This window comes from Eumetopias jubatus, unplaced genomic scaffold (assembly GCF_037043125.1).
Source record: "Eumetopias jubatus isolate StellerSeaLion01/CBP00866 unplaced genomic scaffold, mEumJub1_p1.0 scaffold_15, whole genome shotgun sequence".
In the NCBI taxonomy this organism is placed as follows: domain Eukaryota; kingdom Metazoa; phylum Chordata; class Mammalia; order Carnivora; family Otariidae; genus Eumetopias; species Eumetopias jubatus.
The window spans coordinates 71,775,408-71,803,392 of record NW_028274821.1 but is presented as its reverse complement, the minus strand read 5'-3'; the positions used below and the strand labels follow the sequence as shown (position 1 = coordinate 71,803,392).

The window sequence follows — 27,985 nt, the reverse complement described above, 5'->3', positions numbered from 1 at the left end:
CTTGCATTCTATTTATTTGCTTTGACAAGAGACCAGTAAATCTATCTAAATAATTCATACCTCATTGCATGAGAATAAGTGTCTATAGACTACTTGACAATGAGAATTATATTCTAATAAATATGAAATCTAATTCTAATGCTTTTCCATTTAACTTTGCACTAAGCATATATATATATATATATATGTATGTATATTTTTAGGGAGCATTCTAGATTTTATAAATTAGTTAAATAAATATTGTTGGCATATTTCTTAATATTTTCTACTTATAGGAACTGCCAATAATCAATAATGTCTCCACAAGGTCTAACTTTTCTGGAGTCCATTAAAGTATAACTTACAGTAAAGAGACAATGATGATGGTAATTGGCATCTCTCTAGACAAATTATTCAAAATGGAACATTTCATTTAAAGAAAGCAGTGTCCTGGAGAAGGCTTGGTTTTGGAGGCAGACAAGCCCTAGCATTCAACCAGGGTTCCCTTGCTTATCGTCTCTATGTTCTTGGGCAAATGACTTGACCTCACGAGTTTGTTTCCTCACCTGTGAGACAGGGCAAGTGGCCATTTAAGTCAGTGATAAATTTTGTGGCCATTATTGAGGGGATGTATTTAAAATCCCAGGCACACATTAGGCACTCCAAAATATGACTATTATCGAGGATGGACAAGGGGATGACAAGGCTGCCATGCGTCCAGGACAAAGCGGGCTGAGTCTCTACCAAGAGGTTCACAGAGGAACTATCACCTCAATGAATTTACTACCATCCAGGGGTGAGGCTGCCAAGCTCAAAACTGAATGATCACAGGGAAGATGACTCACGCTATTCAAGTTCAGTCAACAGCTAACTGATTGAAAGTAGAACATATTCTTTTCTGGTGCCTGAAGTGATCATATCTCCCAGTCAGGCACCACCAAAATAACTCAGTTATTTTGGGAATGATGGACTCAGAACAAAGAGAGGCAGAGTCATAAGAAAAGTTTCACCTGATCCACTCCTTGCTTACCTCAGATCCCACCTCACCAGAGCATAGAAACTTGGTACCTGCAGAGCTGGAGTTTCTCCAGGGAAGTCCAGATAAACCACCCTTGGGACCTCTGAGGTTGTTTTGGTTTTGCTTTCATTGTTCAAGGTTACTGATCCACCCTCATTCTGTCTACATGGGCCTTCCAGCGAGAGAAAATTACTACCCTTTGGTCTCCACTTATTAAATTGCCATCACTTCCAGTCTTTTCTCTCCAGGTTATAGGAAGATTACGTAGCTGAAAGTGCTGCGTGTTCCCTTAGATAGCCAATTTTATCAACAATGTGAGGATTTTACCAGGATAACCATAAAGAACTATCTGATTCCCTTGTTTCCGAGTCTCTGAAGGAGTCTCACTGCTTCTACATGTAATACTAAGTTCTCTTTACTGTTATTTCTGTTGGAAATAGAACAGTATTTCCATTTCTGTTGGAAATTCTGATGGCTGGATACATGGATGGATGGATGGCTGGATACATGGATGGATACTGTGCTGGACATCAGCAATGAATGAGTCCTTGGTATCTTATCTGGCATCCAGAATGATAAGAAGTTGGGACAAAAGAAACTTAATCTTCTGACATATGTTTATTGCCTTTTGATTCAAGGAAAGCAAAATCAAAGAACCATGTTGAGCTTAAAGGGAAGAGGGGCTGTCTAGTCAAAACAGCCTCTCAGTTTTTCAGTCTCCTTCATAAAAAAAATCCACCTTAAACCTAGAATTCACTGAGGTGTTAGTACATGTTGGTCTCTTATAAGGAGTGCACTGACTGTACTCTGAGCCAGAGTCCCAGCTCTGTCCAGACTGACCTTGAAAAATTTACTTGGTTCTATTAAGTGTTTTTAAGTCCCCCTCTCTGTAAGAAGAAAATACTAACTTTAGCCCTCAATGCTTCCTCAGGAATGTTGTGAGGAGTAACAGCATATGGGATATAGTGTAAGCTCCTACAAAGAAAGGTCCATAAGTGGATTTACAAGAGCAAAAATAAATGGTCAATATTCTCAGTATCATGCTGTTGTTCTTCCTTTTAAACACATTTTTCCGGTTAAAGTTGATAGTAAACTGATAAATATGCTAAGCAGATTTAGGTCATGCTGCTCTTTGAAATCAGCTTGCTGATAATTCTCATCTTAAGGATTCATTTAGCACCACCCTAGCATCTAGAGAAGAATGGGAAACACAATCATAAAGACTCATCTTGTTTAAAAGAATCTAAACTATCTATACCTAGCATCACCCTGAAGTCAGCCCCACCTTCCCCACCAGCCCTTTGAGCAATGCAAATCTGTACATGACTGTCACAGCAACTTGAGTTGAGCAGGAGAAGGTTTTCCTAAAAAAAAGCCCAGAGCAGTAGAAGGCATGCAGCAACTCCCAGCTGGTCACTGGAATGTGTTCACAATATGCTGCAAGCCTGCAGAAAGCAACATTCTATACCCCGTGGAGTCCTTGTGACAGTGACAGAGCTTTCTCGTAGGCTGTAATCAATTTTGATGCTTAAGTGCCTTATGTTTTAAAGAAAAAAAAATAATGAAACATCTCTCTCTCTCTCTCTCTCTCTGTGCAACGGAGACCCAACCAAGTCAAATCATTTCAATGCCATCTCTTGGCCAACTGCTCGTTCTAAGAGAATACTTCCAAAATTGTGAAAGTAGAAACAAAACGATTGAATCATGGGAAATACACAGGGTTGCTCTTTTATCAGATCACGGTGCTTTTATCTCCTGTTTCTCCATATCAAGAAAGAAAATATTCAGATTTTTAATCATAAAAGAACAGTACGTTCAATGTGTCCTTCGGAAGCTCTGAACAGACACACGCTCGGCACCTAATGCACTGGGGACGCAGCCCCGGAACACTGCCTCACCCACCATGTGGAAATTCCCATCCAATTTCTATATATAACCACCACATTTCACATGCACACACCAGCCCCCAAACCCGTCCACATGCACACTATAATCTCCTCATGCTTGCAGAAACTGGAATGCTGTAACAATGCCCCGCATTGGAGAAATTCACAAGAAAAGCCAAGAGATGGTTTCCTGACTGAAGGAGAAAGGGCTAGCTCAGTCCGTGGCAATGCCTTCACGCCAGGGCAGGCTCTGCCCAGCTCTCTGGAGTGTGATCTGCATGTCTATTATGGAATAGGTTCGCGGGATCAGCCACTTACCTTGGAATGCTGCAGCAAAAGTATCTGCTCATCAAGTTCCTGTCGCTTGCCTTCTATTTCAGTCTGCCTCTTTCTTTTTTCCTTGAAAATAAAGAGAGAGAGAGGCTATAAGAGTAGGTGGGTGTTGGCTCCAGGAATTTTAAGGCTGGAAGCAGCGGCGGCAGCACACATCTGTAGAGACACTCACAGAGACGCTGGGCACACACACAGTGTCACCTGCCTCTCCGTCTCCAGTAGCTTTCTCCCTAACATGCCTGCTGTGGGCTTGGCAAGTGGGAGAGTCTCCTCCGTCAGCCAGGCTGCAGCAATTTCATCCAGAAGAAAAGGCGGTTTCCACACAGACACACACACACACACACACACACACACACACACACACACACACTCACTCACTCACTCACAGAGTCATGTTCTATGCAGTGTTAATTTGGAGACAAAGAATAAAAATGTCTCCATCGAAAAGATAGAGGTTGTTATAAACTGCAAAGATGACAGAATGAAACAGTGGGGATTCTAGGGTTAGCTTTCTCTCATCGAAATCACATACACATGTAATCCAACACAGTTTCCAATTTCGTAGGTCAAATCATCCTGTTGGACATCACAAACAATGCAAATTAGATGGGTGGTCTTTGCTGAAACTAGTCTCGGGGTGGGGGTGGGGGAGCACTGCATGTGGGTGGGGCTCCCTGAGGTTATGTTAAATATGAAATCTGAAGTTGGTCTGCCTGGATCCAACTCCCAGCTCTGCCATTTGCTACCTGTGTGACCTCTGGCAAGTTCTTTTAACCTCCCTGGGTCCAAGCCTTCTCTCACATAAAGAGGAGATCATAATTTGTACCTAAACCATATGGTTGGGGCGTGGGTTCAATGAGATGATAATGTAAAGGATTTGGAACAATGGTCTGGCACATAGTAAATGCTCAATAAATGTTATTTGTTCTTATACTTATTGCCACATGTTTACTTCTAGGTAATGCCTAGACGCCGGCTCTAAAGGGAGGTAATTCCCCTGTATTCAGAGCATAACCTTTCTACTGGAGTGCACACTTAATGCTTTTCTTCCCCACACTTCTCAAATGCAGACAAGAGACATCATATAAATGTGACTGATTTAAGAACAGAAAGGCCTGCCTTTAATGACAGTTTACTTGTTCCATGTTTTGTTTCCAAAGTGCACAGTGGGGAGGTCTGCTGAGACATTTATGGCACTGGATTATTTTCCTTGACTCACATATGCAGGGAGAAACTTGCTAGACAGACAGAATGGCATCCGACAATACAACAGCCAAACTCTGGAGAAGACGATAATGTGGAAGGCTGGCTGCTGGGCTCTGTGCTAACAGAAGGAGTTGCTATGTTTCTGGGGATGTGCCGGTGCCACCGCTATTCAAATCAACACAGCAGTGATTTGTGTTATAACCAAGCTCCTCTGTGCAATGCACAGACTTGTAAGAAATATTAGTTTATAATGTCAAGCCGCTGGGAGACATGATAGCCAAGTCAGGGATATAACCTCCCTGCCAAAGTGAGGCCCAAGAAGTTAGCCATTTCCCAAAGAACTCTGATCAGTGGCGCATTATGGACACTGCTTAATCCCAGAGAATGTGTGAGAACATATAATATATGACAGTGGATGGGAAAGTGAGGTCTAATGAGAAGAGCCCCCTTATCCAGTGCCTCAGAGGTGCCACATGACAAAGCAAGGACCTCCGGAACCAGCCACCATCTCTATATCCTAGCTACTCTAGCCCCTCAAGAGTAGGCTCACTGGACTTTATCGTTCGCTCCCACTGGCTATAAAGATATGTAGTGGTGTGGGGGGGGGGGGGCAGAGCAAGATGGCGGAGGAGGAGGAGACCTGGATTTCGTCTGGTCTCAGGAATTCAGCTGGATAGGGATCAAACCATTCTGAACACCTACGAACTCAACAGGAGATCGAAGAAAAGAATAGCAACAACTCTCTGAACAGAAAAGCGACCACTTTCTGGAAGGTAGGACGTGCGGAGAAGTGAATCCGAGGCGATATTTGGGAGGATAGACGGCGGGGGAGGGGACCTCCGTCGGCTGCTTCTGGCAAGTGCTAGAGCCGCGGAGCACAAAATCGGACCTTTTAGAAGTCGGCTCCGCTGAGGGACGTCGCTCCAGTGGCTAAGCGGGGGGTGGAACCCTCGCGGGACAGTGTGGTCTCAGGACCCTCGGGGTCACAGAAAGATGGAGGGTGCCTGAGTGCGGCAGAGCTCCCAGGTATCGGAGCGGGGAAGCCGGCTGCAGAGACGGAGCCGAGGCGCGGGCTCTCAACTCAGGGTTGCCATAAACTGTGATCGGTGACACAGACAGGCCACTGCTCCTCCAGCAGGGACCCAACAAGCGGCAGATCCGGGGAGACTCCCCTTCCTCCCCCAGCAGGAGCGGCGCAGGAGCGCACCGCAGGGATCTGCTGGGTTTGGAGACTCCACACGGGGTCGGGTGCCAGAGATAGAAACGCTCAGTCACAGGCCAGGTGAGCATGCAGTGCGGCCAGAGACCAGGGAGATGGGAGTGACGGACTGCTTTTCTCTGGGTACGCACTGAGGAGCGGGGCCCTGAGTTCTCAGCTCCTCGGGGTGGAGATTGGGAGGCCGCCATTTTCACCCTGGTCCTCCAAAGCTGTACCAGAGCTTGCAGGGAACAAAAGCTCCTGAGAGCAAACCCCAGCAGATTACTTAGCCCGGACCGGCAAGGGCGGGGCAATTCCACCTCCGGCAAAGACATCTGGGAACCATGGCAACAGGCCCCTCCCCCAGAAGATCAGCATGAACAGCCAGCCAAGACCAAGTTTACCGATCAAGGAGAACGGGAGAACTCCAGCGCTAGGGGAATACTGCACATAGAATTCATGTCTTTTTTACCATGATTCTTTAGTCTTTCAAAGTTAATTTTTTTAACTGTCTTTTTGGTTTTTTTTTGAATTTTTCTTTTTCCCTTTTTCAACCAACATCTTATCAATCCCTTTTTTAGAAAAACATTTTTATTTTTAATTTTTAGAGTCATATTCTATCCCTTCATAGTAGTTATCCTTATTTTTGGCATATATATATAAGTTGTTCTCTCTTTTAAAATTTTGAGATACACTTTCTTCTAACAGATCAAAATATACCCTAAATCTCTAGTGTATGGCTATGTTCTAGTCTCCTGCCTGATCACATTCTCTCCCCCCCTTTTTAATCTTTTTTTCTTTCTTTTTTTTAAATCCTCTTCTTTCATTTTTCAAACTTCTTATCAATTCCTTTTATAAAATTTTTTATAATTTTCATCTTTACAGTCATATTCAATCCCTTCATCATATCAACCCTTATTTTGTACATATATAAGTCTTTCTTTCTTTAAAATTTTGGGAGGCACTTTCTTCTAACAGACCAAAATACACCCAAAATCTAGTGTGTCGCACTGATCTATGCACCAGCCTGATCATATTTGATCATATTCTGTTTTGTTTTGCTCTGGTTTTGTTTGTTTTTATCCTTTTCTTTTTCTTTTTTTTTTTTCCTCTTTCTTTTTTCTTTCTTTCCCTTTCTTTTCCCCTGGTTTCAGGTCTTTTCTGATTTGTATACAGTATATTTTCTGGGGACGTTGTAAACCTGTTAGCATTTTGCTCTCTCATTCATCTATTCTCCTCTGGACAAAATGACAAGATGGAAAAAATCATCTCAACAAAAAGAACAAGAGGTAGCATCGTCTGCCAGGGACATACTCCATACAGACATTAGTATGATGTCGGACCTAGAGTTCAGAATCATGATTTTAAAGATACTAGCTGGGCTTGAAAAAAACATGGAAGTTATTAGAGAAACCCTTTCTGGAGAAATAAAAGAACTAAAATCTAACCAAGTGGAAATCAAAAAGGCTATTCATGAGGTGCAATCAAAAATGGGGGCACTAACTGCTAGGATAAATGAGGCAGAAGAGAGAATCAGTGATATAGAAGACCAAAGGATGGAAAATAAAGAAGCTGAGAAAAAGAGAGATAAACTACTGGATCACGAGGGCAGAATTCGAGAGATAAGCGATACCATGAGACGAAACAACATTAGAATAATTGGGATCCCAGAAGAAGAAGAAAGAGAGAGAGAGGGGCAGAAGGTATATTGGAGCAAATTATAACGGAGAACTTCCCTAATGTGGGGAAGGAAACAGGCATCAAAATCCAGGAGGCAGAGAGAACCCCTCTCAAAATCAATAAAAATAGGCCAACACTCCGACATCTAATAGTAAAACTTACAAGTCTCAGAGACAAAGAGAAAATCCTGAAAGCAGCTCGGGAGAAGACATATGTAACCTATAATGGTAGAAACATTAGATTGGCAACAGACCTATCCACAGAGACCTGGCAGGCCAGAAAGGACTGGCATGATATATTCAGAGCACTAAACGAGAAAAATCTGCGGCCAAGAATACTATATCCAGCTAGGTTGTCATTGAAAATAGAAGGAGAGATAAAAAGCTTCCAGGACAAACAAAAACTAAAGGAATTTGCAAACACGAAACCAGCCCTCCAAGAAATATTGAAAGGGGTCCTCTAAGCAAAGAGAAAGCCTAAAAGCAGCATAGATCAGAAAGGAACACAGACAATATACAGTAATAGTCACCTTACAGGCAATACAATGGCACTAAATTCATATCTTTCAATAGTTACCCTGAATGTAAATGGGCTAAATGCCTCAATCAAAAGACACAGGCTATCAGATTGGATTAAAAAACAAGACCCATCGATATGCTGTCTGCAAGAGACTCATTTTAGACCCAAAGACACCCCCACATTGAAAGTGAGGGGGTGGAAAACCATTTACCATGCTAATGGACACCAAAAGAAAGCTGGGGTGGCAATCCTTATATCAGACAAATTAGATTTTAAAACAAAGACTGTAATAAGAGATGAGGAAGGACACTATATCCTACTTAAAGGGTCTATCTAACAAGAAGATCTAACAATTGTAAATATCTATGCCCCTAACATGGGAGCAGCCAGTTATATAAGGTAATTAATAACAAAATCAAAGAAACACATTGACAACAATACAATAATAGTGGGGGACTTTAACACCCCCCTGACTGAAATGGACAGATCATCTAAGCAAAAGATCAACAAGGAAATAAGACTTTAAACGACACACTGGACCAAATGGACTTCACAGACATATTCAGAACATTCCATCCAAAGCAACAGAATACACATTCTTCTCTAGTGCCCATGGAACATTCTCCAGAATGGATCACATCCTAGGTCATAAATCATCTCTCAACCAGTACCAAAAGATTGGGAGTATTCCCTGCATATTTTCAGACCACAGTGCTTTGAAACTAGAACTCAATCACAAGAGGAAAGTCAGAAACAACTCAAATACATGGAGGCTAAAGAGCATCCTACTAAAGAATGAATGGGTCAACCAGGAAATTAAAGAAGAATTAAAAAAATTCATGGAAACCAATGAAAATGAAAACACAACTGTTCAAACTCTTTGGGATGCAGCAAAGGCAGTCCTGAGAGGGAAGTATATAGCAATACAAGCTTTTCTCAAGAAACAAGAAAGGTGTCAAATACACAACCTAACCCTACATCTAAAGGAGCTAGAGAAAAAACAGCAAATAAAGCCTAAACCCAGCAGGAGAAGAGAAATAATAAAGATCAGAGCAGAAATCAATGAAATAAAAACCCAAAGAACAGTAGAACAGATCAATGAAACTAGAGGCTGGTTCTTTGAAAGAATTAACAAGATTGATAAACCCCTGGCCAGACTTATGAAAAAGAAAAGAGAAATGACCCAAATAAATAAAATCATGAATGAAAGAGGAGAGATCACAACCAACATCAAAGAAATACAATTATAAGAACATAATATGAGCAACTATATGCCAGCAAATTAGATAACCTGGAAGAAATGGATGCATTCCTAGAGATATATCAACTACTAAAACTGAACCAGGAAGAAATAGAAAGCCTGAACAGACCTATAACCACTAAGGAAATTGAAGCAGTCATCAAAAATCTCCCAACAAACAAAAGCCCAAGGCCAGATGGCTTCCCAGGGGAATTCTACCAAACATTTCAAGAAGAATTAATACCTATTCTTCTGAAACTGTTCCAAAAAATAGAAATGGAAGGAAAACTTCCAAACTCGTTTCATGAGCCCACCATTACCTTGATCCCCAAACCAGACAAAGACCCCATCAAAAAAGAGAATTACAGACCAATATCCTTGATGAACATGGATGCAAAAATTCTCACCAAAATACTAGCCAAGAGGATCCAACAGTACATTAAAAGGATTATTCACCATGACCAAGTGGGATTTATCCCTGGGCTGCAAGGTTGGTCCAACATGTGCAAATCAATCAGTGTGATACAGTACATTAACAAAAGAAAGAACGAGAATCATATGATCCTCTCAATAGATGCAGAAAAAGCATTTGACAAAGTACAGCCTCCTTTCTTGATCAAAACTCTTCAGAGTATAGGGATAGAGGGTACATACCTTAATATCATAAAAGCCATCTATTGAAAAACCCACAGGGAATATCATTCTCAATGGGGAAAAACTGAGAGCTTTCCCCCTAAGGTCAGGAACGTGGCAGGGATGTCCACTATCACCACTCCTATTCAACACAGTATTAGAAGTCCTAGCCACAGCAATCAGACAACAAAAAGAAATCAAAGGCATCCAAATCAGCAAAGAGGAAGTCAAACTCTCACTCTTTGCAGATGATATGATACTTTATGTGGAAAACCCAAAAGACTCCACCCCAAAACTGCTAGAACTCATACAGGAATTCAGTAAAGTGGCAGGATATAAAAATCAATGCACACAAATCAGTGGCATTCCTATACATCAACAACAAGAGAAAAGAGAGAGAAATTAAGGAGTCGATCCTATTTACAATTGCACCCAAAACCAGAAGATACCTAGGAATAAATCTAACCAAAGAGGCAAAGGATCTGTACTCAGAAAACTATAAAATACTCATGAAAGAAATTGAGGAAGACACAAAGAAATGGAAAAACATTCCATGCTCATGGATTGGAAGAACAAACATTGTGAAGATGTCAATGCTACCTAGAGCAATCTACACATTCAATGCAATCCCCATCAAAATACCATCCACTTTTTTCAAAGAAATGGAACAAATAATCCTAAAATTTGTATGGAACCAGAAAAGACCCCGAATAGCCAGAAGAATGTTGAAAAAGAAAAGCAAAGCTGGCGGCATCACAATTCCGGACTTCCAGCTCTATTACAAAGCTGTCATCATCAAGACAGTATGGTACTGGCACAAAAACAGACACATAGGTCAATGGAACAGAATAGAGAGCCCAGAAATGGACCCTCAACTCTATGGTCAACTCATCTTTGACAAAGCAGGAAAGAATGTCCAATGGAAAAAAGACAGTCTCTACAACAAATGGTGTTGGGAAAATTGGACAGCCACATGCAGAAGAATGAAACTGGACCATTTCCTTACACCACACACAAAAATAGACTCCAAAGGATTGAAAGACCTAAACGTGAGACAGGAGTCCATCAAAATCCTAAAGGAGAACACAGGCAGCAACCTCTTCGACCTCAGCCGCAGCAACTTCTTCCTAGAAACATCACCAAAGGCAAGGTAAGCAAGGGCAAAAATGAACTATTGGGATTTCATCAAGATAAAAAGCTTTTGCACAGCAAAAGAAATAGTCAACAAAACCAAAAGACAACCGACAGAATGGAAGAAGATATTTGCAAATGACATATCAGATAAAGGGCTAGTCTCCAAAATCTATAAAGAACTTATCAAACTCAACACCCAAAGAACAAATAATCCAATCAAGAAATGGGCAGAAGACATGAACAGACATTTTCCAAAGAAGACATCCAAATGGCCAACAGACCCATGAAAAAGTACTCAACATCGCTCGACATCAGGGAAATCCAAATCCAAACCTCCATGAGATACCACCTCACACCCGTCAGAATGGCTAAAATTAACAAGTCAGGAAATGACAGATGTTGGCGGGGATGTGGAGAAAGGGGAACCCTCCTCCACTGTTGGTGGGAATGCAAGCTGGTGCAACCACTCTGGAAAACAGTATGGAGGTTTCTCAAAAAGTTGAAAATAGAGCTACCATATGATCCAGCAATTGCACTACTGGGTATTTACCCCAACGATACAAATACAGGGATCCGAAGGGGTATGTGCACCCCGATGTTTATAGCAGCAATGTCCACAATAGCCAAACTGTAGAAAGAGCCAAGATGTCCATCGACAGATGAATGGATAAGAAGAGGTGGTATATATACACAATGGAATATTATGCAGCCATCAAAAGGAATGTGATCTTGCCGCTTGCAATGGCGTGGATGGAACTGGAGGGTGTTATGCTGAGTGAAATAAGTCAATCAGAGAAAGACATGTATCATATGACCTCACTGATATGAGGAATTCTTAATCTCAGGAAACAAACTGAGGGTTGCTGGAGTGGGGGTGGGGTGGGAGGGATGGGGTGGCAGGGTGATAGACATTGGGAGGGTATGTGCTATGGTGAGCATTGTGAATTGTGCAAGACTGTTCAATCACAGATCTGTACCTCTGAAACAAATAATGCAATATATGTTAAGAAAAAAAAAAAGAAGAAGATAGCAGGAGGGGAAGAATGAAAGGGGGGAAATCGGAGGGGGAGACGAACCATGAGAGACGATGGACTCTGAAAAACAAACTGAGGGTTCTAGAGGGGAGGGGAGTGGGGGGATGGGTTAGCCTGGTGATGGGTATTAAGGAGGGCACATTCTGCATGTAGCACTCGGTGTTATACACAAACAATGAATCATGGACCACTACATCACAAACTAATGATGTAATGTATGGTGATTAACATAACAATAAAAAAAATTTAACGAAAAAAAAAGATATGTAGTGGTCCAAATTTAAATCCAGATCCAAGATGTAGTATGTCATGGACACAAGATGCAGAGACATACTTTCATGCATGTGAAAGTGTGCTAAATGTTTGTTATAGACTGAATGCTTATGTCCTCCCCCTAAATCCATATGTTAAAACCTAATCACCAAAGTGACAGTAATTAGGAGGTGGGGACCTTTGGGAAGTGATGAGGTGATGAGATTGGAGCCCTCCTGAATGGGACTAGTGTGCCCTTATATGAGAAACCCCAGAGAACTCTTTTACCCCTTCTACCATGTGAGGACACAGTGAAAAGACAATTGTCTCTGAACCAGGAAGCAGGCCCCCACCAGACAGGGAATTTGCCAGTGCCTTGATCTTGGGCTTCCCAGCCTCCAGAACTGTGGAAAACAAATTCAGTCTATGGTATTTTGTTATAGAACCTGAATGCGCTAAGCCAGTATTCTAATTACAAACCTAGGCTTTCCCACCTCTGGGTCTTTGTTCATATAGAAAATCCTCACTCCAGAGTTGCCCACCATGATTATGAGTGAACTATGCCTTGAACAGAAAAAATATTCCTGATGGTATAAACAGTGAAACTTTATATCCCCAAGCAGTAGACTCACTGGTGGTCACTGTGAACAGACATGGTCATGAAAGATGCAGGCTTTAAGTTAGTTCATTAAGAATGGGTAGGAATTAGGTAGATATAAATTAATGCGGGCCACATTCCAGGAAAAGGGAACGTGTGAACAAGGGTAGAAATGTCCCTGCACATTCCAGGGACAGTGAGGAGGGAAATCTATCTGAAGTGTAGGGTTGGCTCTTTGGAATAGAGATCAATGATTCAAAAGATTGGCTAGGACTAGACCATCGAGGGCCTTGAATGCCAGGCCAAGAAGTTTCGATTTTATTCTACAGGCAATGGCATATTGCAGGGTTCTAAGCAAGAGAGTGATATGGTAAAATGGCATTTTGGGAACATTAATCTGGCACTGGTGTATAGGATGGATTAATAGGGGACGGGATGCTTTTTCTATAAAGGTCCAGACAGTAAACATTTTAGGTTTTGTAGAACATGCAATCTCTGTTGCAACTACTCAAAGCTATCATTGCAGTGCAAAAATGGCCTTAGACAATATATAAATGAATGAGTATGGTTCTGTTCTTTTTTTACAAGATTTTATTAATTTGAGAGAAAGAGAGCACAAGAAGGGGGTGAGGGAGAAGCAATCTCCCCACTAAGCAGGGAGCCCGACACAAGGCTTGATCCCAGAATCCCGGGACCATACCCTGACCCAAAGGCAGACCTAATTGACTGAGCCACCCAGGCACCCCGAGTGTGACTGTGTTCTAATAAACCTTTATTTACAAACAGAGGTGGCAGGCCAGATTTAGCCTGCAGTCAGAATTTGCTGGCCTCCGGATGAAAAGATCATTAAGTGTCTTAGGAGGAAGTTGCAATGTGGTGGGGACGGATAAGATAACAAGCCCACTGTAGCTTAGAGCTGTTCCGATCAGAATGGAAAGAAAAGGACAAATACAAGAACCAGAGCTGATGAGACTCAGGACTAATAGGATCTAGGCGGGGTAGGCAAGGCAGTGTCTTGGCTTTCAGCCACACAGACCAAAGCATGCTGGTGCAGGAATGGGCAACAGTGGGAAAGCAGTAGTTCCCCACTGGTGCCATATTCATATTTTCCCTGAGGAAACTCCTTGTTAGGTTAAAACTCAAAACCAAACAGTTGTTAATATACACAACCAGGCACCAGCATCAGCATGTTCACATCTGTGTTCTGTCTGCTGCAGACTCAGGCTTGGCCCCGTCCCAAGGACCCTTTGTCCATCAGTGGCTGTTAGAGGAATCTTTGGTGAGTTGAGTCTGCTCCCACAGTGATGGGGTTAGGTCCTGAAGTCACTACTAACCCAACAAAAGAGGTACGATGTGCAGTCAGCCTCTGTATAGAATCAATTATGAGTCAGTGTCCAGCAAGTTCCAGTACGGCACTGTTGAGTTCCTGGTATCACCTGCTTGGGCTGCTGAGATCTGAGATGTGCTCCCCACCTGCTAGCCTGCTGCTCCCCAGACTTCTCCTTCCCTGGATGAAGGCAAAACCACTAACTCTCTCCCCACTCCAGACAGTTAGACGACATGATTCCCTTTAGGCTCATTGACCATACAATTGTATGTCGATAACTTCCCCATCTGGATTTTCAGCCTAGATCTTTCTTCTGAGCTCCAGATTCCCATATCCATTGACCAAGAGTTCATACCCATTCCCTCAAATGTAGCGTTTGCCTAATCATCATCTTGGCCATCCCTCCTCCCCTAGCCTCCCATCTTTCTATTCTTCATCTCAGCAAATGACGCTACTCGTCAGAAATTGCAGTTATCCTGGACACATCACTTTCTTGAAAGACCGCTTCCTGTTGGTTCTGCTTGTCATTCTCCACATCGTCTGCTTCCCGAATACAACCTTTATTACTACCTTCATATTCCCTCCTTTATCTCCCCACCTGCACATGTAGAATATTCCACATTAGTATCTTTAGCACTCCATAGCACTTACCTGTTACACCCAATTTCCATCTGGATTACTGCAGGGGTGTCCTCACTAGTCTCCCTGCTTCTGAGTCTTGGCTCTGAGCAAGTGCCTCTGAATGGCTGCTAGAGTGATACTCTAAAACGGAAGTGTATCTCCATCACTTACTTCAAATTCCAGAATGCCTCCCATTGCCTGCAAAGGCAAATAGTAAGTTTTCCCTCACTGCTTCATCTGACAAAAAAAGTACTGGGGCACCTGGGTGGCTCAGTCGGTCAAGTGTCCGAATCTTGATTTCAGCTTGGGTCATGATCTCAGGGTCATGGGCTCGAGCCCCACATTGGGCCCACGCTCAGCAAGGAGTCTGCTTGAGATTCTCTCTCTCCCTCTCTGCCCTTCCCCCTGCTCAAGCTCTCTAAATAAATAAATAAGTAAATAAAATCTTTTTTTTTTAAGAAAGTATTCCTCTTTGACAATACAGTTTAAATATCAATGAAACTAGAGTAACAATCTGCCCAGTCTTCTTTCCTTCAGAGAATTCACATACCCTCACTGTAAATGGAACTGGTGGGTATGACAGTCATAAGTTAACCACATGTAGCCAGGTTCATCTCTGCCACAAGGATTTGCATGTGACACAGTCTGGACTAATCATTCTACCTTATCTCAGTGCAATAGCAGTTGGGCCAAGGGCTGGCTAAATGACCCCTACAGGACCAATAAGAAATACTTCTAGGGATAGACACATGAATACTGGGAGAGAAAAGCTCCCTTTCCACTAAGGTTAAGCTGGGACAAATGCACACTGGAGTGGCAATATTCCCAAGCCACATGGAAGAAATGCATCCATGTTGGAGAAGGTCAAACATGCAGAGAGAAGAAGAGCTGAAAGACAGGGAAAGAAGGATCCTGATGACACTAATGTGTCCCAGGTCTAGTTATGCATGAAGCCAGAACCACCCCTGGCCTTCCTAAATTATATACACTAAGACACCTCCCTTTTGCTTAAGCTAGTTTGAGTGGTACTTCTATCACTTACAACTCAAAGGGCAGTGACAAGTACAGATGCCTTTTCTGATCCCTCCAAATAGAATTCATCATCCTTCTTTCTCTGCTCCCTTTACAGGCTGTGGGTCTTTCTGCATTAGCACCTTGAGCACTTTAGCTCTTACACATATCTTCTCCCTTTACCAAACTACATGCTCTTTGAGGACAAAAATCTTGGCTGATGCAGGGGCACCTGGGTGGCTCAGTCAGTTAAGCATCTGACTCATGATTTTGGCTCAGGTCATTATCTCATGGGTCGTGAGATTGAGCCTTGAGTTGGGCTCCACACTCAGCAGGGAGTTTGCTTGAGATTCTCTCCCTCTGCCCCTGCCCCCTCCTGCCTCTCCCTCTCTCAAATAAATAAATAAATCTTAAAAAAAAAAAATCTTGCAGCATCTCCAAAGCCTAGAGCCCTGCATGATGAAGACATGTAATAGACAATTATATCTGACTGAGATACTTGCTCCCCTTTGATCATGTTCTATTTGTACAAATCCCTCACTCAAATGCATTATGAATTTGCACTCATGACTTCAATGGCAGTAAAATATATCATTGAAAACACATTAGCGATCAGTCAATAGAACCAGAAGTGTTTTTCTGTTGGAGACCTTAGCCCATATGGAATAGACTATCATTGCCATGCATAAAAGAACAGAGTTGAAAAAGCTAACTCTGGGAAGGAATCATGGAAAGCTCATTCTGGGGAGAAAAGCTGGGGTAAGGGGAAATTCCAGGGAAAGCATAATGAGCTGACAGTAGCGAACCATTCAGGGGGAATGTGACTCAAGAGACATCTGGAATGAAGTGATCGCAATCCATTAGGAAGGTTTCCAGATCCCTCTACTATCTGGGAGGCCTAGCAAGTCACTTTCATTGCCTTTCTGTAAATTATATATTTTACTGGCAAGTATTTTCTGGAAGTATTGCAACATTATGAAACTGCAGGCTCTTAGCATGGTAAGGAACACCACTGGAATGGAGCACACTCTGGGCAAAGGTGGTTAGTCAGTACAACGGAAAGGCCCTAGGAAGCCTATGTTCACCCTTGTGCAGCTAGAGGCAGACTCCCTCTTTCCTCCTCTGCCCGGTCTGCAACCCAGGCAAGGTGGTGGCTGGGGAGGTGTCCCAGATGAGTCACTGAGAGACAGTGAGAGAGGGGAAGAGGCTGAGCAGGGAGGGCAGAAAGGAGCAGAGAAAGGTAGTTCCCTTTCCTCTGCTGAGGCCTACGTTGACTTGAGCAGATACTTAGAGCCCCAGCATGCATCTGTGGGAAGGAACCAGAAGACCTACTTATTCAGAGCACTACTGCCTTCAAGAGATGCCAGAATTTAGATGAGAGGGGAAAAAAAAGAAAATATGGTAAAACTTCAGTGTTGCACTCTTTCCTTCGGCTATTGCTAGATAAAGAGAAAGTTGCTTTGATGGCCGCCCATTGTGAGCCAAAGGGAATTGTGTGTCCCTTACCTGAGCTCACACGGGCTTTTCAGTGACTCTGGGCCAGCTGGTTCCTAGGCTTTGCAAGGCAGAATCAGAGAAAGGGGCAGAGTGCTGAACCACAGACCCAAACTGTTTTAAATTGTTTGCACTTGGAAAGGGAACAGGGCATACAGCTGATAGGGGGGAAATCAGACAGAGAAAAGGGAGGCAGGAATGAAGAAAAAAGAACTGAGATGGCTTGGGGACATCTTGGGGAAGTTTACCCATTTAAAAAGAAAAGGAACTGAGATATTAAGACCAGAAGATCAGGAGTTGAGAATCTTGTGATATTTTATTGTGGCTTATCAAATGAATCCTCTTTGATGTACTCCCAAAGATTCCGGTAAGAATGCTGGACATTTCCTCAGTCTGTGCTTCTCTGAATGTGCCTTCTAGCTGATATGGAATCGCCATTTTATATAAGTTTTTATATAAAGCTTTTATATAAGCCACGCTAAATAGTAAGGTAATGGTGAGAATTAAATTATGGAAAATCAACTTGCAAATGGGGCCCCTGTGAGCTTTTTCTATTAAGGAATCAGAATGTCATCTCAGTCGTGGTTGAATTATAATTACTTGTTTAATGCTTCTGTAGAACCAGTGTTATTTATGTATCTGAGGAAAGAGAAGCAGGATGGTCAGTCTGAAAACTGAGAACCTGAGTGATCAAGGGTAAAACAGTCGAGGAGGTGCCCGCCCAGCTCTGTCCAACTGCCTGTCCAGGTAACTTGAATGTTGAGTTTGCTCAGCGGACATACCCCTACCAGAGATCAGTTATCTGATCTCAGTGCCACCAGATATCAAACCTCTCTCTCTTGGCTCTGACTTGGAAGGTCACCAATCATGATTCTGATTATATCCAGGCTTCCCCAAGTAGTTAGCTAAATGGAGAGATAATACTTGTTAAGCCCCCTGCAATGTCCATCCGCCGTAAAATGAATAACATGGTGCTTGGACTTAGGTTGACGAGTGTATTGAAAGACAAGTTGTTATGTGATTTTCTGATCCCACAAAACTAAGGAGCAGAATCTGGAATCAGCTCAAAAGTCTTGGTCAAAAGGACAAGTAAACTACATTTCCTATAATCACACTGCTCTGCCCAGCTCTGCTCTGCACCCATTCAACCTACAACATCGCCATGTGAAGTAGAGAATTCTACAACTCTATTCATTCCCATTGCTTAGTTTGAACAAGCATTCCCATTTAGGTAATTATCTTTTATTCAACTTATTACTTGGCCTTGAACTTGCCATCTATTGGTAACAGAGGGAACTGCCTGCTTTGTTTTGCTTTTAACAGAAATTATAAAGTCAAAAGAAAGAATTTTAAATAGGAAAGAAGCCACTGATTAGTTCAAACTTCCCTAAGTGTTTTTGAAAGGATACTTTAACACCTAAAATCTTAACAAACATACAGAGTTTAGATGCAAAATTGAACAGTTAATATAGCTAGCCTATTAGTGACAAGTCCGATGCACAACACAGGAAAGTTTTAGTTTAAAGTCTTTTGTAGATACTTTATAGTCCATATGGATTATATCTTAAATCTATTTTTAAGATATGTCCTCAGTGTTACCCCTTAAATAATTATTCAGCCATAGCTATATTTTTGCTTTAATGGTCATAACATCCAGTTCTTTGCTAGGCGCACTTCCCTTTAGCATCCTTTTCTGGAAACCAAAAAGGAGAGTGGTCTGACATGGCTCTCATGAGAAAGTAAGATCTGTTCTACGGAATCATATAGATAAGTCCACTGTGAAGAAAAAAATCAGGCAGTTTCTATACAGATGGAATGGTAGAGAACTCTGAGAAAGTCCCAAATGCCAGAAATAACATAACTAAATTCACCCACAGAACGTAATCTCCTATCATCACTCTCAAACTACTGCGTTATTCCTACCATGAAGCCACATGAGCACTGAACTAGGAATCAGGAGACCCAGCTTTGGGTACAGGTTCGACCCCTAACCCCTGGGTGCCTTGGATGAGTCTATTGTTTCTGGGCTTTCGATTCCCCACATGTGAATTGAGCAGGTTGGAACAGCTTCACTGTAAGCTTCCTCCAGTTCTAGGAATCCAGGACTAAGGAGAACAATGGCTTCACATTCTAGATGGTCACATGCCCTTCCTTATCTATAAAGTACCACTAGCAAACATTTACATAGTGCTTACTGTGCGCCTGGCACCATTCTGATTGGCAAATATTAACACTTTTAACCTTCACAACGACCCAGTGGGTTAGGTACGATAATTATCCACATTTTACAGAGGAGAAAACTGAGGTACAGGGAGATACAGAGATGAGGCCACAAGGCTAGTGTCAAATAGAATTCGAACCCAGTATGAAATATGGAAATATAAATGTCTTAAGGTGCTGTGTGAAATACAATAAAAAATGGAACCAAGCACATCTCCTGACAGAGTGCAGAACTCAGTAGGTACAGGTGCTTCCTTTGCACCTGGTATGAAGTTTTGGGCTTCGGATTTTGCTGACTACTTGCTGTGTGCCAGGATCCCTCTAGTTTTTCATTTAATCCTCAGAACACTTTCTTTTTTTTTTATTATGTTATGTTAATCACCATACATTACATCATTAGTTCTTGATGTAGTGTTCTAGAGGGGAGGGGGGTGGGGGGATGGGTTAGCCTGGTGATGGGTATTAAAGAGGGCACATCCTGCATGGAGCACTGGGTGTTATACGCAAACAATGAATCATAGAACACTTTCTTTTTTAAAAAAGATTTTATTTATTTACTTGAGAGAGAGAGCACAAGTGGGGGTGGAGGGACAAAGGGAGAGGAAGAGGGAGACTCCCCGCTGAGCAGAGAGCCCTCCATTGGGCTCCATTCCAGGACCCCAGGATCATGACCTGAGCTGAAGGCAGACCCTTAACCTACTGAGCCACCCAGCACCCCATATTATGTTTTTAAATGCTCTATTTATCTGAGCTATTTATATTTCCTTCTTTGTACTTTTCTCATAGGTGGTAGATGGATGTAGATATGGATATAGATGCAGGTAGGTGGTCACCAGATATTGACATCTAAAGCAAGAAACAAACAAAAACGTGATTGGCAAGAGTCAGAAAAGGTGTGTACATCTCTGTTTGGAATGATGCTTATTTCTCAGAGTTGGCGATCCTTTGTTGTGAGAATGCCCCACATCGTGTTCACGTTCTATTTTTGTGCACACTATTTTCTCTTGTATTTCTGACAACCACAGCTCTGTTCAGGTGCATCCCAGCCCCGCTACTGGTCCATGGGCTGATGCTTTGAGACCTGCAAGCAGCCAGCGGGAGAACTGCTTCCCATGAGGTCCACGCAGTGTCCACTCCTGCTTCTGGCCGAGGGACATTTCCTGCAGGCCTTGCACTTCTTCCCAAGATAGAACTGTCAGTTTAGTGGATTCCTCTGCCCCTTACTCTTCCTGTCATCTAATTTTAGAGATAGATTCTAATACCTAGATGCCCCAGATTTAGGGACTATCTCTACTCATGAGCCTGACATGGTAAATTGAGAGCTTTCCCAGCTGCTGCCTTATTTTGCAACCATCCTTCTCAGATGAAAGGTTCAAATGGGAGAGACTTATTTTGCATCTGCTCTCCTTATGAAATCGTTCAATCCCCTGGAAATGTCTCCTGCAGGGATTGAAGTAAATGAATATCGTGGTTCACCAGGAATTGCTGAAGGTTCCAATCCAGGCTCAACCTATTTCTGTTTGGAATTGGGAAATGCTCACAGATTTTGTAAAAGGTCTTCTGTTTGGGGGGTTGGGTGGTGGTGGAAAGATTTGACATCAGAATGTTTTGCATCCTCCACATCTCATTTGTTCTGGAAGGTTTTGGCACATGCGTGTGAAGGTGGGGAGGTCGTGAGTTCTAAGTGTCTTGTGTGGAGCTCTCTCAGAGCTAAACAAATGTTAGTAGTCAGAACACATCTCTGTTCACAATAACGTGTTCAGGAATCAGACGGTCTGGGCTTCAGCCCCTGCTTGGCCACTGCCTAGCCCATGACCTTGGACATGTTTACTCACTCATGCTCAGTTTTTACTGTTCTCATCCATCAAAAGTAAAGGTACCTACTTGAAAGTGTTCTGGGGGTGCCTGGGTGGCTCAGTCAGTTAAGCATCTGCCTTCATTGAGTCCTGCATCGGGTTCCCAGCTCAGCGGGGAGTCTCCCTCTCCTCTCTGCTCGTGCTCTCTCTCACTGTCTCTGTCGTTATCTCTGTCTCTCTGTCTCTTTCAAATAAATAAATAAAATCTTTAAAAAAATAAATACATAATATAAATCAAACTAATAAATGTGCATGGTGAGAAAATTCAAACAATATACCAAGAAATAAAATGAATAGCTGAGTCTCCCTATACCCCACCCCCATTAATTTAGGTTTTTTTATGTATCCTACTAGGGGAAAAAAAAAAAACCCACAAGTAAACCAACCTATTATCCATAGAGATCTTTTATTCTTTATATAAAAGGAATTATAACACATGCTTCCTGCTTTCCACCTTCCTTTTTTCTTAGGGATTTTTCTAACTCAGCACATGGGGTCCCCCCTCATTCTTTGTAATTGCTGCTTAGATTTACTTTATTTTACTCGTCAGCTGCTGATGGATTATTTAGGTGGTTCCCAGTATTTTATTTGCTGTTATAAACAGGGTTCTAATGAATCTTTTTCTGCATACATCTTAAATGTATTTTTGTGGGGTAAATCTATAGGGTAAATTTCTAGCAGAAGGACTGCTAAGTCAAAGGATTTGACCATTTAACACTTTAATAGGGCCAAACTGCCCTCCCCAAACCATTTCCTCTGTGTCTTAAATGATATAATTCTGAGTTGAAAATAAGACTCAAGCAACTAATTTAAAGGGTTTTCACAGTTTTCCCCTTTATTAGCCAAATCCTTAGTGACCCAGGGGAAGTCTAAATGAAAGAAAATATCTACCACTTTGTTAATAAACCGCAAGCTGTTCTTAAACCATACTTGGGTCATCTGTCTTTATTACAGACTATTATTCTGTGTTTTCAGGCTTAAAAGTACAGTTTTCAGGTTTAAAAAAGTGATGCTTTTCTCCTTTCTGAACAGGAGTCTATCATGGCTCCATTGGTTTTCTAGGAGGAATCAAATTTGTACCCCTTTTCCTTGCACTGTTAATGTCAGAATTATCATATAGCCACGGTGTGCCCTTGTCTATAATGAAAGAGGGTTTATTTCTTCTGCTGTTGTACAAAATTTTCCATCTACCAAAATAAATTCTAGTTGGACTTAGGCAATGTAAAAAATGAAAACATGAGAAAATACAGTGATTTTCTGATTTTAGGAGGGGAAAGGACCTTAAAAACATGAAGCAGAGAAAGAAACCACAAAGTATGAACCTTCATTATATAACTTCATTACATAAAACTTAAAAATGTGGTTTTTATAGTGCCAACGAAATATACAACTCAAAGGCAAGTATCCATCTGGGACCGAATATTTGCAATATTTATGTCTAAGGGCTAAGACCTTTAATAAATAAAGGTTCTTACAAAACTATATTATTTGTAATAAAGCCATGAGCACTGAAATACAGGAAAAAGAACAAAATATAGGGGAAATGTTCAACATTATCAGTAACCAAAGAAATGCAAATTAAGCACTGGGATGCCATGTTCCACCTATGAAATGTACTCTCTTGCTTCCTACACACCCTCAGTGTATTTTAAAATATCATGTGTTCTGTGTTGGAGAGGGTGTGAAGAAAAAAGACCCTGTCTTTAATCTCGGTCAGAATTACAAATAAGAATGGTCTTTCTGGAAGGCCATTTCAAAAGTTATTGATTGACTTTATCATAAAGAATTTATGCAGAGGAAATCATCTTTGACATGCTCAAAGATTTTTGTAAAGTGTGTTCAACCTAGAGATATATATGCAACACCAAAAAAAAAAAAAAATCAAACAGCAAGTGATTAGTTAAATAAGATGAATCTTATAAACCATCCAATGACTTCCCTTTTCATTTGGGATAAAATCAAAGCAAGCCCATCCATGATGCATTGCCTGCCTCTCTCCTGAACCTCCTCTTGTTTCTCTTTCCTGGTGACTTCCCACTCCAGCAGCATTGGCTTTAACCAGAGATCAGCCAGGGGACGGGTGCCAGGCAGGTGGGTGGGGATCTGTGCTAAGTCTGCCACAGAATAAAATGAGACGTTGCTTTCCTTTGCCATTATCGCCCATGTATATCTCTCCCCAGGGAACCCTCCAGAGTTATGGCTATAGTCTGGTGCAAGACTCAAGATCTTCAAGATCTCTGCCTATAAATATCACGGAAGTGGTGCCCTGACCTTCTTTCTAACCTCTGGCTTCCAGTCTCATCCAGTTCTGAACATGCAGAAGCCAGCTGGATGCCTCCACACCTTGACCTTAATTCTCCCCACAGTGTGCAACCCTAGATGACCATTAAGATTACCTGAAGAACATTACAAAGTACCAAGCCCAGGCCCCACCTCCTTAGACTCTGGTCTCATTGGTTCGGGCACTGCAGGCTGTGAATGCTCCCAGGTACTTTTAATGTGAGCAAAGTGCAAAGTCACCACAGGGCATGGGACAATCCCATGGTTCAGGCTGAGAAGCAGTTCCTTCTGCTTGGGCTGGTTTGAGCTTTCTCTTCATCAATCCAAAATAAGCTATTTGGTTAAATTTTGTTGAGGACTCAGCACAGAGTCAGTCACCTGCCTATTTTTGCTGTTAAGTTCTTACTTTCTCTGCTCTTCAAAATCTGTGTTTCAGCCAAAGGTCGATGGGGTTTTTGACGTAAGGGCTGTAGAGTGTGTACTGAGGCCATGTCTCTCAAGAGTCAAGACTGCTTCTCTTTGTAGTATTTATCAGCCCCACCAGCTGCTGTCTGAGTTCTCATCCCCTCCTGTGAGGTTCCTAGAATTGGTTTAGATTACAATTTTCTACCCCAGAACATGAGTGGTAAACCAAGTCAGATGAGGTCAAGGGGGTGTTGAATATAGAACCACAGAAAACACTTCAAATGCAGGTCAGACTGAATCTGGCTTCCATCAAAAGTAAACAAGTTTTGTGCTTTGAAGATTTACTTAAAATGCCTGGATACTACACTACATTTCAAAATTAGGAAAGACCATGGTTAGGAAAAAGATCATCCCTGAGAACGGATTCCTTCTAGGCAGCTTCCACCCATAACGTCTGGCGAGTACTGAGAAAAAGCAATAAAGGTGAGCTGAGTAGGTTCTCCGCCAGCTTTGAGTTGCAAGCAGTCTATCCCACAGGTACGACCAAAGTCTCCCAGAATTCCCTCTTTGGTCTCCTCTGGGGGCTGATGACAATCTGAGCACGGGAAAGGGAATCCATACTACTGAGGGCCTGTGAGACCCATGGGTCTCTCCGACCTGGCTCAGCCTCCCAGGGGGTTCGTGACACATAATGAGCACTTCTTTGTTCTGGCACTTTCCATGAACTTAGCATTTAGTTCAGGTACACTTCTGGTCAGGGGGACGACTGAAGAACCCAGGCTGATATTTGATAAAAGTCTCATTGAATGAAAAGGACAACAATAAGACAAGAAGGGGAAATCACAGACTTGGTAAATGGCACCCGTATTATCACATGCTTTTTTGACATGTGAATGCCAACTAACTTATAAAAAAAAAGAAAAAAGAAAAAGTAAAGGCTATCCAAAAAACAAGATTATATTGTGACAGCACGTATTTCTTGATAGAGCAGGTATCTATCTGCAAATCCTGAGCTGGATGCCTTATGTTTAGCTCAGTTTGAGATGTCTGCCTCCCTAAAGAGTTATTAACTAACACCAGCCCAGGGTCCTGGGGCTTCGGGCCCATGCATTTGATCTTTGGAAGATTCCTGCCTTCAAGCAGGGGGCTAGAAGTGCCATAGGTAACACCTAATATGGAGTATTACATTTGTTGGGAAATAAAAGACTGTGAAGCCTCTGAGTGATCTTTCTGTCTCTCTCCTAGCTCACTCTCCCTCGCTTTATAAGGAGTCCATGTTGTGTCCTGGATCCTATAACCTCTATCTTCCAGTGCAGGGCTTGGCAAACTCGCTCTGTAAAAAGCCACATCGTAAATATCTTTGGCTTCGCTGTCTGTGCTACAACTACCCGGCTCTGCCCTCGTCCAGCTCAGACAGGACATAAACAGACGGCCGTGGCTGTGCTCCATTTGACCCGCAGGCTGGAGTTTGCAGACCCCGGAGACCCCGCGTCAAGAACGGCCTCCCGCCCCTGAGTGCTGTTATGGACTCGGGGCGCTCGGAGGGTCCGCAGTCGGAGCAACGAGCTGTAGGAGTGCACTGAAGCGGCGGTGCTCCTGGGGGGGGCGGGGCACGCGTAGATAAGTCACGGGGAAAGGAAAAACACCCCATCTCACAAGTGTTGAATTGGTGTACTCCTGACGGCCAGAGGAAAGGAGGCAGCGAGGAAGGATGAAGCGAGGCGATTCTCACCGAGAATCCCAGGCACCTGGAACCTTCTGATTGTCCTGCACGATATTCTCAATGCCCAGAATGGTGTCTGGCGCACAGGAGATGATTAATCAATGAGCGAGCGAGCGAACAGACACACACCCGGCAAGCTCGGTCACCAGCGAGGACGCTGAGCCTACTGGGCTCTCAGCACACAGGATTTCTGCCTCATCAGGAAACGCATTCAGATGAGTGGGTTTTCTTTTCTTCCTCTTCCCAGGGCTGTGTACTAAGAGTCACCCAGGAAAGCCCCAACACCCGTTTGCTCTGCTCACCGGGGGCCTCGAGCAATTACCCTGAGCAGCAGTACGAAATGAACACAGTCTAACCCAGAAACCCTGAAAATCCCTGAAATCTAGTTAATCGAGCAATTTTTAGCAAGTCAAGCACTTTTTATGGTTGCCTCCTAGCCATCTGGGGAAGCGACTGCTTTCACCTAAACTGGGAACTGTCTTCCTTCCAGCTTTCCAGGGCAGCCCAGGAGACAGCCATCAGCTGAATGACAATCAAGATAGGCTCTCAGCATTGCCACGGCACATGTTAAGAAACAAAGCAAAACTCTGTGGCCAGCAGCTCCTCGGCTCGCCTTTTAGATCAGAATTGACAGGGGCCCTCGGTTTCCTTTTGGGAGCTGGATGAGAAGATCAAGCAGAGGAATCCTCCAACGTACTTGCCAAAAAAAAAAAAAAAAAGGTCGCTGCAAATGGCCCTACGTGAGACAAGCATTTAAGACATAAATTGGTCATTCTGATCCCTCCCTGAGTCCATCTTATGACTGAGTTCACAATGCCCTCCTACCAGCATATACACACCCCTTCCCGACATTTCCACCCAGGGCACAAGACTACCACCCACGATGCAGGGTTTCTACAGCAAAGGTGATGTGTGACATGACAACGACAGGGCATGTCGTGTGAGTTTTGCAGGCTTCCCTCTGGCTGGCGCCCTCATAATTCCCAGGTGGACGGACATGCCCTACTGCTGGAATCACACAGCACTCGGGGATTGCAGCAGGTGTGCAGCAATGTGCAGAGGGGGTTCGAACGCACACAACCATCTACGTGCCCATACGCAAGCATGCATCTCCACACGCGTGCACACAGGAACTCGGCGTTTCCATTTTTAAATACACCTTCAGTTGTAGGATAATTTTAGATTTATAAAAATGTTGCAGAGATGGTAGAGGTCAACCGATAAGCTTGACCTACCCAGCTTCCCCCAATGTCAACATCTTGCATGGACAGGGTGCAGCTGTCAAAACTAAGTTCACATGAATACAGAGCTATTAACTACAGACTCTTGGGATTTTACCATTTTTTTAGACTAATGTCCTTCCTCTCCACTTCAGAATCCAATCCAGGATACCACATTGCATGTAGGGCATTTCTATTTGAAGAGGTAGGATGGTACATCCCGTCTGTTCCTAACAAAACAGGCTTTGCAAGCAGAAAATGACTCTCAGGCCAATGAGACACTAAGACCCTCGCTCATACCTTTACTTTCCTTTAGTAAAATTACTAAACCTCTCTAAGGCTCAGGTTGCTAATGCCGAAAATGGAGCCAGTAGCAGACCTGCATCATGTGATTGTTGTGAAAATTGAATCATTCTGGAAGCGTGCTTAGCGGAAGGCTAGGCATACTCCCCGCTCAGCAGCTGTGAGCTACAGCAATCTGCCCTTATCACTGGGAAGGGCAACTGCATCCCAAGTTCAGATTTACCAAGAAATGAATGGTCCGGAGCTAGTTTGAGGAGTAGACCCCCAAATCTGGAAAACTGTAGTTTTTGTGTCTGACCAACCAGAAAACTGAGTGTGGCTGGTGGGGACAAGAGCTACGGATCTGAATCTTAGCTTGTCTTCATGGCTGTGTCTGGGGGTTAAATGTCAGGGTTGTGACAAATGCCTAGTGGTGGCAGAAAAGGACCACGAGTAGGCAGCCAGCTGGCCACGTCCTGGCTCAGCGTGAGCAGCTGGGATGGGGCCAGGCCCAGGAGAGCACAGCTGTTAGCTTCAGATGCACCCTCTTCCAGAAATCACACCGACCTTTCTTTCCATCAGCAAGGCCTATTTCAGTACCACAGACTCCAGTCCAGGGGCACAGAGGATGGAAATTAACACTTATGCCAGGCTCTGCACATATATTACATACAGCGGCCTTCAGTATTTTTTCACACACCTTTCTCTATAAAATATTTTCAGTACATACCATCTGCATGTATATAAATAATAGACATAATATATAGGTACCACTTAACCAATGTGTACATTATAGAATATGCACAAAATGGGCATTTAAAATGGATAATTTGTAG

General features: G+C 42.9%; 1 protein-coding gene across 1 annotated transcript in view; it reads right to left on the bottom strand.

Moving 5' to 3' along the window:
- LOC114213476 (paralemmin-1) overlaps nt 1–26,731 on the bottom strand; it is a 91,271-nt gene extending 64,540 nt beyond the window's left edge. The window contains exons 1-5 of the mRNA XM_088018818.1: nt 26,530–26,731; nt 25,657–25,723; nt 25,355–25,520; nt 4,488–4,496; nt 3,202–3,282 (exon numbers count right to left, since the gene is read on the bottom strand). Coding sequence (XP_087874944.1) covers nt 3,202–3,282; nt 4,488–4,496; nt 25,355–25,520; nt 25,657–25,723; nt 26,530–26,731 — 525 coding nt within the window. The remainder of the gene's footprint in view (nt 1–3,201; nt 3,283–4,487; nt 4,497–25,354; nt 25,521–25,656; nt 25,724–26,529) is intronic.
- Between the last annotated feature and the right edge of the window lie 1,254 nt (nt 26,732–27,985).